At 32.4% G+C, this 11542-nt stretch overlaps 2 protein-coding genes and 1 pseudogene across 2 annotated transcripts; all 3 read right to left on the bottom strand.

The window, feature by feature from the left end:
- On the bottom strand, positions 1389-2683 carry LOC107627563 (annotated as a pseudogene).
- On the bottom strand, positions 2733-3734 carry LOC110262466 (zinc finger MYM-type protein 1-like). The gene is made up of 3 exons (XM_021116979.1): positions 3567-3734; positions 2847-3202; positions 2733-2760 (listed from the first exon to the last, which is right to left on the bottom strand). Exons 1-3 carry the CDS (start codon positions 3732-3734, stop codon positions 2733-2735), a joined length of 552 nt encoding a protein of 183 aa, XP_020972638.1.
- Positions 9919-11398, bottom strand: LOC107625633 (probable glutathione S-transferase). The gene is made up of 2 exons (XM_016328319.2): positions 11016-11398; positions 9919-10501 (listed from the first exon to the last, which is right to left on the bottom strand). Exons 1-2 carry the CDS (start codon positions 11349-11351, stop codon positions 10163-10165), a joined length of 675 nt encoding a protein of 224 aa, XP_016183805.1. The 5' UTR covers positions 11352-11398; the 3' UTR covers positions 9919-10162.

Raw genomic sequence — 11542 nt, forward strand, 5'->3', positions numbered from 1 at the left:
TCATTATTAAAATTCTTTATTTATCATATATACTATCCAATATTCCCAAATCCAATCAAGATATCATTTTTCCATTGTAGTGTAGTATTGGAGTAAGAAATGTTTTTTAGTGAGTTAGGTGCTGGATAAATTAAACAAATTGGACAAAGTCACAAAGACAAATGTGGTTCCCTGGTCCTAAGCAAAAATTTTGATTGGACGAGAAAAATTAAATGAATTAGAGACATTAATTAATAACAAAGAGAATTTAAATAAAAATCTTTGACCTATAGATCTCGCAAGTAAGAGTAGCTATCATTTAACAAGTACCTTCCACCATGCATGGCTCTATCTGGAACTTTATTCCTACAAAATGCTATACTTCACATTTAAGATTGTAATCTTTTGATGACACGTGTTTCATGCATGACTAATATAGAGAACTTTTCTATTTTAGCTCAAATAGTAATAATTAAGGATGAGTTGGAGAATGAATCGTAATATTCTAAAAGTCTTTTAGTAGACAATATGAATAATAAATAAGCTTGTATGGATCTAAGAATTTTCATTGTAGTGTGGCATTGCAGCTTGTTTTTAACAAAACTTCTGTCTATTTGATTGTTGTTTTTGACCTATGAAGTTTAATTATATTAGATTGGTATGACCGTTATACATCGGTTATGAGTTATAATTCGGTCATAAATGTTATAAATTGGTTATTAATAACTGCATCAAAATATCAGATACGTTATTATTCTTTATAAATCTGAAAAATTAATAAATAATTAGTTAATAAATTAATTATTATTTAAATAAATTAAAAAATTTAATTTTTTTAATTTAGAAGAGTAAAAATATTGAAAATACAAATTTTGACACTAATTCTAAAAATATTAACCCAAAATCGGATCAACGAACTAAATCGGTTGGACCAAATCTAAACCGGTCCAAGCCCAATCTATTAAGCACCCATACGAAGCCACCTTCTTCAATTTACCCCGGAGATGTGTTGAACAAGTGGGAGAATCATGTTTACAAATCCTAGCGTCTCCGAAAATTCAATCATCCATAACTTTCAATTTGGAGTTCCGATTAACGAGTCAGCGGCCACGTGTTTGTCTCAGAATTTTCTTCAAATTCTATCTGAACAAAGTGATAAGAAATTTGCATTTCTCACCCAATTCTCCCCCTCCTCAATTTCGAGATTTTTGAGTTTAGGTATTGAGAAATTAAATAATTTTGATAGTTTAGGTGAACTCTGGCACCAGAAAATTTTATCAGTGGGGGCAAAATATATATAGTATAATAATAATTTTATAATTATACTATAGTATTATAAAATATGATTATTCCTCAAATTATTTAACTAACAAATTAAAACAATAAAATAATTTATAATAGTAAATAATTTAAAATTTCATTCTTCTGGGTTTCATATTTTGAAAATATTGAATAATCTTTTCGTTGTCAATACAATCAAATGTCTCTCTTTCTATATATGTCACTAAACAATCATTTAAAAATTCAACTTTCATACGGTTGCGAAGCCGACTCTTTATGATGTTCATAGCAGAAAAAGTTCTTTCAACTGATGCAGTTGCTACAAGCAAAATTAAAGCTAACTTCAAAAGAAGAAACACTAATGGATAAATAATATTTTTTCGAGTCTCAACCAATTTCTGAGAAAGAGCACCAATCTCATTTAAGTTTGAGAATTGATCATCAGAACGCACATCTAATATGAAATTCTCAAGTTGACTATCAAGTGCCAAAAGTTGAGTAGAAGAAAATTCTAATGGATAGAATTGAGCTAACTGGATCATTTTCTCCTTATCAAATGCAAGAAATGCGTGTCTTGGATTCAGACAAGCTATACAAAGAAGCAATTTAGTATTCACCTCTGTAAAACGATTGTTGAGTTCTTGAAGTTGTCTATCAACTACTTGATAGAATATCTCAACTTGAAAATGATGCAAATTTGAGATCTTTTGAGCTTTGCGTCTTGATCTTCCTTGTGACACAAATATATCATCCATTTTTGGAACGGTAATATTATGTTTGTCACAAAACAATGAGACTTCATCAAGTAAAAGAGACCAACCATCATCTCTTATAGTTTACAACCGTTGCGTAGACACTTTAACCAATGCCATAGCATTTACAATGTCTTGATCATTCCTTGTAATGCTTGAGATAATTCATTAGTAACTCCCAAGATATTTTTCATCAAGTGCAAGTTGAAAATGAATTCAAAGGATTGAATGACATTCAATAAATGACATGCTTCAACTCTTTGTTCTGAATTGTTTCCATCTTCCTCAACATATTCAAGAACATTGACTACGGAAGGAAACAAAGAAATTAATCGAAGTATAGTTCCATAGTGTGAACCCCATCTATTATCTCCAGCTATTTTCAAAGCTATTTCTTGATTCAAACCACGTCCACTAGAAATTTCTCCACTTTGTATAGCTTCAATTGTCTTAGTCATTTGACTATCACGAAGCATATCTCTTCGTTTACACGAAGCTCCAACAATATTGCACAAATTGGTTAACAAATTAAAAAGCAAAGCAATTTCAACTTATTTTTTTGCAACCGTTACAAGAGCTAATTGAAGTTGGTGGGCAAAGTAATGTACATAGAAAGCATAAGAATTTTCTTTTATTATCAAAGTTTTCAAACCATTAAATTCTCCTTGCATATTACTTGCACCATCATATCCTTGGCCACGTACTCTTGATAAACTTAAATTATATGTTTCTAATAATGACTCCAATGCTAATTTTAGAGATAAATCATTAGTATTAGAAACATGAACAAGACCAAGAAAATGCTCCCTAACTTGCCCTTCTTTATTCACATACCTTAAACAAACTGACATTTGCTCCTTAATAGAAATATCGCAAGCTTCATCAACCAAAACAGCAAACAATTCATCCCCAAGATCATTTACAACAGCTTTTGTCGTTTCACATGCAGCCGCTCTTACAATATCTTTTTTAATTGAGGGAGCTCTTAGTTTAAGATTCCCACGAACATTTTTAAAAGCACGATCAATCTCTTCATTATGTTGTGCAAGAAAGTTTAGAAGTTCCAAAAAATTTTCTTGATTAACAGAATCATCTGTCTCATCATTACCACGAAAGGCCAATCCTTGTCGCAAAAGAAATCTAATACAATCAATTGTAGCTGTCAAGTGAATTTGATAATTCTTTTTAGCCTGCTCATATTATTTTTCAATAGCAGCACTAATGTGTTGTTTTTCCTTGATAAGTGCTTCACATTTTCTCCAAGCTTGATTATGAGCATTATCATGAATCCCAACATGAGTTTGTAATCTCTCCCTTTTTTTTTTTCAATTTGAAAAGTCATTGGTTACAAAAGCATCGCCACCTTCACTCTCAGGTTTCATAAGATAACAACAAAGACAAAAAATAGCATCTTTTGATATACTATACTCTAACCAATTGCCATAATCATCAAACCAACTAGGATTAAATCTTCGAAAAGAAGAACCACAAGCAGTTTGCGGAAAATCATGAGTCCTTGGTTGACAAGGACTTTTTTAAATATGCACATCTAACTTTGTCTCTGTCATTCGGATGATAACTTGAAATCTTTGGTCGTTGTCCTGTATCTGCTATGAGACTCTCTACTTCAACTTCTAAAAACCTCCTCTTGTTAGAAGAGGTCGATAAATTGTTTTGGGATCCAATCTCCAATGATGAAGTTCTTTTAAAATATTTCTCCATTACTAATAGAATAAAATTATAAACCTAAATTAATTAATTAATAAAATTAATTTACAATTCTTCTCAAATTGAGAAGTTCAGTATAAAAATATAAATAAAAAATTGATCCATTAACAACAGCAGCAAGCTAGCAACTAATAATATCCCAAATTTCTAATTCAAAATAATTTAATACACAAAAATAATTAACAAACAAATTAATAAAATTAAAGTATCAATTACATGAGAACAAATTTAATCACAAATTCACAATTTTTAAATCAACTATACTAAATTATCATTTATCAAACAATGAAATAAATGAGCGAAAAAATGAATGAAGCAACTAAGTGAATTAAGTATATGAACTATGTGCTAACTATTGATTATTATTCAGTCACATAAAAATATAATACTCCAACAGAACTTGAATCTCAATTAACATAATGAATTTGGTTAGTTGCTCATAATTTTCTGTTTCAACTTAACAAAAAAACCAACACAATACCACCTGACCTAAAATCTGTTGATTCTTAACTATTGATTCTTATTTAATCACAAACCATGTCTTTATTCTAAATCCCCATTCGGCCATTTCCCACCCCAAAAGCTTATTTATTTATAATATACATATGCTATAATTAATTGGTTACAGGATAGACTTGAGGATTTTTTGTTGTTTACCACTCTTGATAAGTTTATAGGTTGATTTGGGTTTCCAATCATGTACCAAGAGGCAAACTAAACTCCAGGAGGATGACCCAGTAGCGGTGTAGCGCCAATGGCAATAGAGAAGAGGATTATAGAATAAAAAAGAAGAACCAGTCAACTAGAACTCCAGAAGTCCAGAAGAAATTGATGTTTGTTGAAGAAGAAGGCAGAATCGAAGAATCAGATGCCGAATTGCTGAGTGCCAAAGGAAGAAACGCAGAAGAGGAACGCAGCGGCAGATCCACACAAATCATAAGCAGTGACGAAAAAGAAGGTAGAACCTGAGAAGTGAGAAGCACTAGACGCGGCGTGGCGGCGATGCAAGGAGAAACCGACAGAGGACGGAGCCACGCGGGAGAATCGCGGAGTCGCGGGGAGCAGAAATGCGGAGTGACAGCCTGACAGGGTAGCTAGTGACACTGCCACACAGCCCACACTGGCGGAGCCACGGAGCGGCAGAAACGCGGAGTAGCCGAGTAGCAGTCTGGCGGCAGTAATTCTGGCCTTCTGGGGCTTGGAGGTTGGAGGGCAAAGGCTGGAGTAGTTAGGGATTTGGAGAGAAAGGGAGAAGCAGAATAGTTTAGGGATTTGGGGCTTTGGGTTGGGGCTGGGGGCAAAAGTCATTATATAATGGGGGCAATCTTGACATTTCACTAAGAATTACTCTCTATTATTTGAAATTTGACTAGGGGCAGTTGCCCTCACTGACTTATGCATAAATTCGTCCCTCGTTGAACCCTTGTGAATTATTGAGTTAGTGAACCCTATGATGATTATAGTGATATTATGTGAGATAGATTGTGTTTTGGTTGATTTGGAGTTCAATTGGATGATTTAGAACAAAATCCAGATAATTAGGCTTGAGAAATTGATGTTTGGGAGCTTGGAGCTTGTAAAAAGAGAGGTTTTTAAAGTGTTCCGAGTTTAGAGAGAAATCGGCCAAAGTATACATTTGGTTTCTCGTAAAAGCATATATGAGAAGCTAAAGCTAGACATGCTTTCAAGTTATACAATTATAAAGCAATGAAAATAATATATAATTTAAATAATGTAAAACATTATTTTTATTTCTCAATAATAATAGAGTATATTGAGTCAATTATTGGTTTAGTTTTGATAACTATGAATAAAGTATGAAACAACAATGTTGTTATGGTGGGTGATCTTTTTAATTTTTTTCAACAATTATTTGATAAAGTATGACTTCTCACCTTATATTCTTTAAGTAAGATTAAGAAAAACGACTATATTGCGTGTATACTAACTACCAAAATCAGCCACTAGTATAAAATACATGTTGGATACAAAATACACATTGAAAATAAACTAAATACATAAATACACAATGGCTGATTTTGGTGGCTAGTTTTAATATATAAATGACATTTTTGTAAGAAAAATATGTAAAAAAAAATATTAAATGATAAAAAATCATACTTTATCAAATAATTAAAAAAAATTGAGAGAATTCATTCCCTTAAGACTTTGAGTCTACGCAGAGAATAATCACTTGCTCATAGTAAAAAAAGTTTAATTATTCTGCATGTCCCTATAATTTTACGTAGAAAATATTTCATCAAATTTTCAATTAAATCTCTATATTTTTTTTTAATTGAATTTTTATACTATTTAATTTTTTTCAATTAAATTCTTACCGTCACAAAAACACATAAAATAACAAAATATTCTATTAAAAAAAATATTCTAATGTTAAAGATAAAAGACCTAATTCAGAATATGTCAATATTTTTTAAATTCCAAAATCACGCGTGTCATCATTTTCACAAACTCAAGAAGTTCAAACCCTTCATTTTCTTCTTTAGTATTCTCTCTCGCTTCTCCATGAATAACAGCAACAACTCTTCCGCTTCCAAATTAATCTCCTTTCTTCCAAATGCAGTTACTGAAATAGGTTGTTGCTGTGACGAAGACGATGGTGACATTCTCAGTTAGCGGCCTCTTCCTCCTCCCAATGCTGCCATTACAAAATCCTAACCCTTCAATTTCCCGCTCCCTGTCACTATTACCCACATGGCTATCCTCTCCGAGCCTCCTGATCGCCATCAGCAATCTCCACAGCGAACTCGAGAAGACGAATCAGGCGTTATGCCTCGTCGGCCTTATCGACGCCTCTGACCGCTATGTAGCGGGCTGTGCCACTGTCGTCCAAGTCGACGATGTCCTTGACCGTGGTGGTGACGAGCTCAAGGTCCTCTACTTCCTTGAGAAGCTGAAACATGAGGCGGGTTTTGAGAAGAGAGTTTTTAGACGGGTTTCGAGCATGTGTCGGAGTCCTGCAACCTAACAATCTAATTTCGAGTAGGTTTTTGTCGCAGAATGCAACTGTCTTGATTGTTGGAGATTCTGTTTTTGTTCACAGAGGGTTGTTGCCACAGCACATTGATTATGGTTTGGAGAGGATCAATGAAGAAGTTAGAGGGTTGTTGCCACAGCACATTGATTATGGTTTGGAGAGGATCAATGAAGAAGTTAGGGATTGGATTAAGTGCTTGTTTGTGAGCCATTATTTTGATAAAATCTTTTTTCAATGAAAAAAAATTTTTTTTATAACGTATTTAGCAAATTTCTAGTAGTAAAAGTAAAAGTACTAGAAAAATTAAAAAAAAAATTTTTGAGAAGTCCTAATTTATATCTTTTTTTAAAAGATCTTTTCTCTTACAAAAAAATAGTTTTTTATCTATTAAATAAACAAAAAAGTACTTTTATATCGTTATATTCAAACATAATTGATAGATAAAAAGATCTTTTTGCATGAAATACCCAAATATAAAATTACTTTTACTTTTTCATAAGATATTTTAAAAAAAGATAACTCAAAAAAAATCTTTTCTTAAAAAATCACCCAAACAAGCTATAAAAGTTAGGAATTTGGTTTAGATTTTAGGTGTAACAATTAATCTAATATTAAAAGTGGTTTATTTGAGATTAGTCTGCTTGAAATTGTTCTGAATTGGATTGTTTGAATTTTTTCTCTAGAATTACAAACCGAATTTTTTCTTCTTTTTTTTTGCTTTTCATTGAGTGTAAAGTTACAGGTAAGAACTAAGAACTTGTGCGGGATTGATTTAGCTCAGAAATGCCCTTCACAGCCGATGAGTAAGTACACATGGATGAGCTTAAGTATTTTTTACTACTACACTTTGCTTTGTTGATGCAACAAACTCTTTCTATTCTACGAGGAAACACCTCTCGATAGAGTCTTCCTTTCTTCGGCTTGCTCTTTTGACCTACTTTGAAAAAGAAAATTCCTAGGAAATATATTATTAATGAATATGAAGATAGAATATGAATAAATAAGTAAATTCATATTTTATTAACGTTTGTTTAATATTTAATATTAATAGAAACTTAATTAAAAAAATTAAAAGATATAAAGATTTAATTGAAAAAAAAATATACAAATTTAATTAAAAATTTGGTGAAATTATAGCAGAGTAATTAAATTAAAAATATATATATAAATTGATATGTGCTATGATGAGAAGAAACATGTGGATTTTTTTTTGTTTTCCATGGTATCCTCTAGTCTTAGAGGCCAAAGATTAATTTATTGCAGTACTGAGCTCCATTTAAAGATTTGTTCCGACCAATAAATTGCTACATGTATGTGAGTTTTTTTTATTGTGCTAAAATGAGAAGAAACATGTGGGCCTTTTTTTATTGAGCCCTTGTTAATTACTATTAGTATGTCGGACTATGGTATAAGCTAAAGCCCAAAAAATCATTTTATAGAATAACTACAATTAGAGAATTTGTTTTGTACAAAAATTTATAGGGAGATTGCCTGGCTAAAATGGGTTCAAAGAATGAAGTAGGTTTTTAGTTCGATTTCTCCTCTCCAAAAACTTATTAGAATCCTCCATGAGAGAGGGATCAAATTACTGCGCTTAATTTGTACCTAGTCTTTCTTTTGTTTTTCTTCTGGGCTTTATGCCCCTTATAACACCCCAAAAAAAAGTGTTAGATTATTTTGTGATTTGGTTGATGAAAATTGAGAATGGCTGACCACACATAAAGTCTCTTTGTTGTTTAGGAAAAACCGGCTTAAGGAAAGGAGCCTTAGTCAAATAGAATGAATTTCATTCTTGCCTATTTCTAGAATGTGAAAACATCATCAAATTAGTGTTATAGGTTGACTTTACTGTTTACACATTTTTATTAACTATTCATCTTCTAAATTCTATGCTAGGTGTAGGCCTGTAGGGTGATTGGCACTCAATATTGGTTAGCCATTTAATTTTCTTTATAAGAAATTGTATTTTTAAACCAACGCACATTATTAATAGCAAGCCTCACAAATTACTCATACTTGAAAACTATAAAATGCAGTAATATGTAAACAAGTAATCATAAGACCACATGAACTTGCACCATGAACTTGTGTATTTCTCTAACCATTCTCTAGTGCTTCAAAACAAATTGCATCATCAATTGTCTTCTATTCGAATTCACAAATTCTATGTTCAACACTTCAAGGAAATAGATCAGCTATATATGCTTATATTTTCTTCAAAGTTGTTTCAGTTTGGAAATTGCAAATTACAAGTATAAAACAGTGAATTATCATAACATTTTTATAATGCTCTAGACTAACAAGTATCTAGTAACTTCCAAGAGTTGATATTTTGCTTTCTTTGTGAAATTTCTTCGGAGGTTACTTGTACTATACTAGGGTTGTAGGGTAGGGTTTGGACTCTACCTTAACCTTATCCGCGGGTTGAAAATTTTATTAAAACTCTACCCTATTCTACCCGCGAACCCTACTCACACCCTAAAATTCTGAACCCTACCCTATCTTACCCGCAGAAATATCAAAATTTTTCAAAATAAATATAAAATTCAATCATTTCAAATTTTATACATATTAATAACATAAAAAATAAAAAATTATGCTTTAAATTACTAAATTAACTAATTAGTTTAGTGGTTGTTCACTTATTGTAAGTCATTACATAAGAGAGGTTGTGGATTTAACTTTCACTTCCTTTACTATATATCTAATTTTTATAAAATATGTGTTATATATGAGGTGCGGGTAGGTAAACCCGTACCCTACCCTACCGCAGGCATACTCGGACTGTATCCTACCCTACCCGCAACGGGTCGGGTAGCCTACCCTCCCCGAACGGGTTGGACCGGGTTGGATACCCGCAGGTAGGGTATGAATTGCCAGCCCTATACCATAGTGCTTTGGATCAGCAAGGAGAAGGTGCATGTAAGAAGAAAATGACATTAATGGAACATTGGGGTAACGCAATCAACAACAGCATACCAGAACTAGTGGAATGGTAGAAAAAATGTTTATACCATAGTTCATATCTAATATCTCATGGTCTATACCTTGTATCTCAAATTACACCCTCCTAGTTTGTTTATGTTCCATTAACCCATGTCCCAAAATCGGAAGAAAAATATTGGAACAGAATGAAACACAAGATGTATTGAAATACATAAATGAAATGAGAACCATTCATTAATATTTTCTTTTTTGGTATTTTTCATAAAGAAAGTGGCAAAAACAACTCTTCCATGTGTCAAAGAACATCATAAAGTCAATCTTTTGACTTGAAACTATAATATATGATAGTACTAGCAGCAACACATTCAAAACCATTAGAAACAGAACAGAATTTTGCATATTACAATAGTATCATTTTTGAAGAAAAATGTTATGGTAACAATTATGGATCGCACCTCTAAAAATGCCAAAATGGTTTCTACTTTTTAGCAGATGCTTTGAAAAATGCAAACAATTCATCTCTTGGAGGCAGGCCTTCCTTGATCACAGGGTGATTGATATACTCTTGACTCCATTTATATAACTTAGGAAATTTCTCAATGGTCAATAACTCTAATCCTGCAATTTCTTGTAATATAGAAACCCAGTAGCCAATAAAATTTGCTGCTATGTCAACCAATCCTATGGTCTCTCCTCCAAAGAACTTCTTGTCCTTCAGTTCATCTTGCAGTATCTTGAGAGCTTCCAAGGCTTCCTCAACGGCTTTCTCGCGCCCTTTCTCGTCGCTCCAACAAGCATTCCATATGGCAGGCAAGATCTTAACATACATAACAACATCCGATCATGTATTATCATATAAGCAAAATCAAACTAAATTATTTTACCACTGTGCTAGGTGTATATCAAAACTCAGTTACCAAATCAGTACTCTATAGAATACATGTTGAAATACAAAAACATATTGAAAATGAATTAAACAACACATATATTTATACTCGACTGATTTTTTGTGTGCACTTAACATTTTTGTTTTTCTTATTTGGTTTTTTTTGTTTCAGTCTAAATTGATTACGCTTAGTAACTATGTCCTAAATCATTCTATAGACCAAATAAACTAACATAAAACCAAAACCATGTGACTATGTGAGCATTCTTATGTTAACATGTAACAATTTTATGTTAAATTCTTGTAAGTCCAAAAAGAAGGGGGAAAAAAATCTCTTCAGTTTCGGTCAACATAAGCAAAAAGCCACTATCTTAAAAGTTCTTCATACTAACAACGTATGAAAGATGGAAAATGGAAAGAAGAAGATGATAATGTAAAAACTGACCTTGTCATCAAGGGTCTTACACCAAAAACGTGCCAAGGCTCTATGATAAGGATCTTGTGGCAAAAAGGCGTGGTTATTGTTGTTGTTCCAAACCTCATCTATGTATTCAAGAATAACAAGTGACTCAGCTATGGAGTTCCCATTGTGAACAAGAACAGGTACCTTCTTGTGAACAGGGTTATACTTGAGTAAGTCAAGACTCTTGTTAGCAAGATCCTCCTCTGAGTAATTGTATGGAACACCCTTTAGCTTCAAAGCAAGGTCAATTCTGTTGCTGAATGGGCTTGCCCATTTTCCCAGTACCCTCACTTCTTCATTATCTGAAGAAGAAGCCATTGAGTATCAATGTGATTGCTGTGGTTTGATACTTTGGTTGGACTTATAGAGTATTTTAAGTTAGAAATTGGAGTTTGTTTTGATTTATTTGTTATTATTATTTTTTTTGTCAACATTGACGGATTGGAATTTGGTGGGAGTGGTGGTAGGTGGTGATTTATTATCTTCGGTTAAAAAAAAAAAAAATCCAT

This window comes from Arachis ipaensis, chromosome B02 (genome assembly GCF_000816755.2).
Source record: "Arachis ipaensis cultivar K30076 chromosome B02, Araip1.1, whole genome shotgun sequence".
Classification (NCBI taxonomy): Eukaryota; Viridiplantae; Streptophyta; class Magnoliopsida; order Fabales; family Fabaceae; genus Arachis; species Arachis ipaensis.

What these genes read in the sequence shown, in the direction of transcription:
- LOC110262466 (XM_021116979.1), bottom strand. Translation starts at nt 3,734, where the DNA reads ATGGAGAAATATTTTAAAAGAACTTCATCATTGGAGATTGGATCCCAA. An exon ending in ATCCGAATGACAGAGACAAA is followed by an intron (nt 3,203 to 3,566) that starts GTTAGATGTGCA and finishes TAATATGAGCAG; the next exon opens with GCTAAAAAGAATTATCAAAT. An exon ending in CAAATGTCAGTTTGTTTAAG is followed by an intron (nt 2,761 to 2,846) that starts GTATGTGAATAA and finishes CTCTAAAATTAG; the next exon opens with CATTGGAGTCATTATTAGAA.
- LOC107625633 (XM_016328319.2), bottom strand. Translation starts at nt 11,351, where the DNA reads ATGGCTTCTTCTTCAGATAATGAAGAAGTGAGGGTACTGGGAAAATGG. An exon ending in GTAAGACCCTTGATGACAAG is followed by an intron (nt 10,502 to 11,015) that starts GTCAGTTTTTAC and finishes ATGTATGTTAAG; the next exon opens with ATCTTGCCTGCCATATGGAA.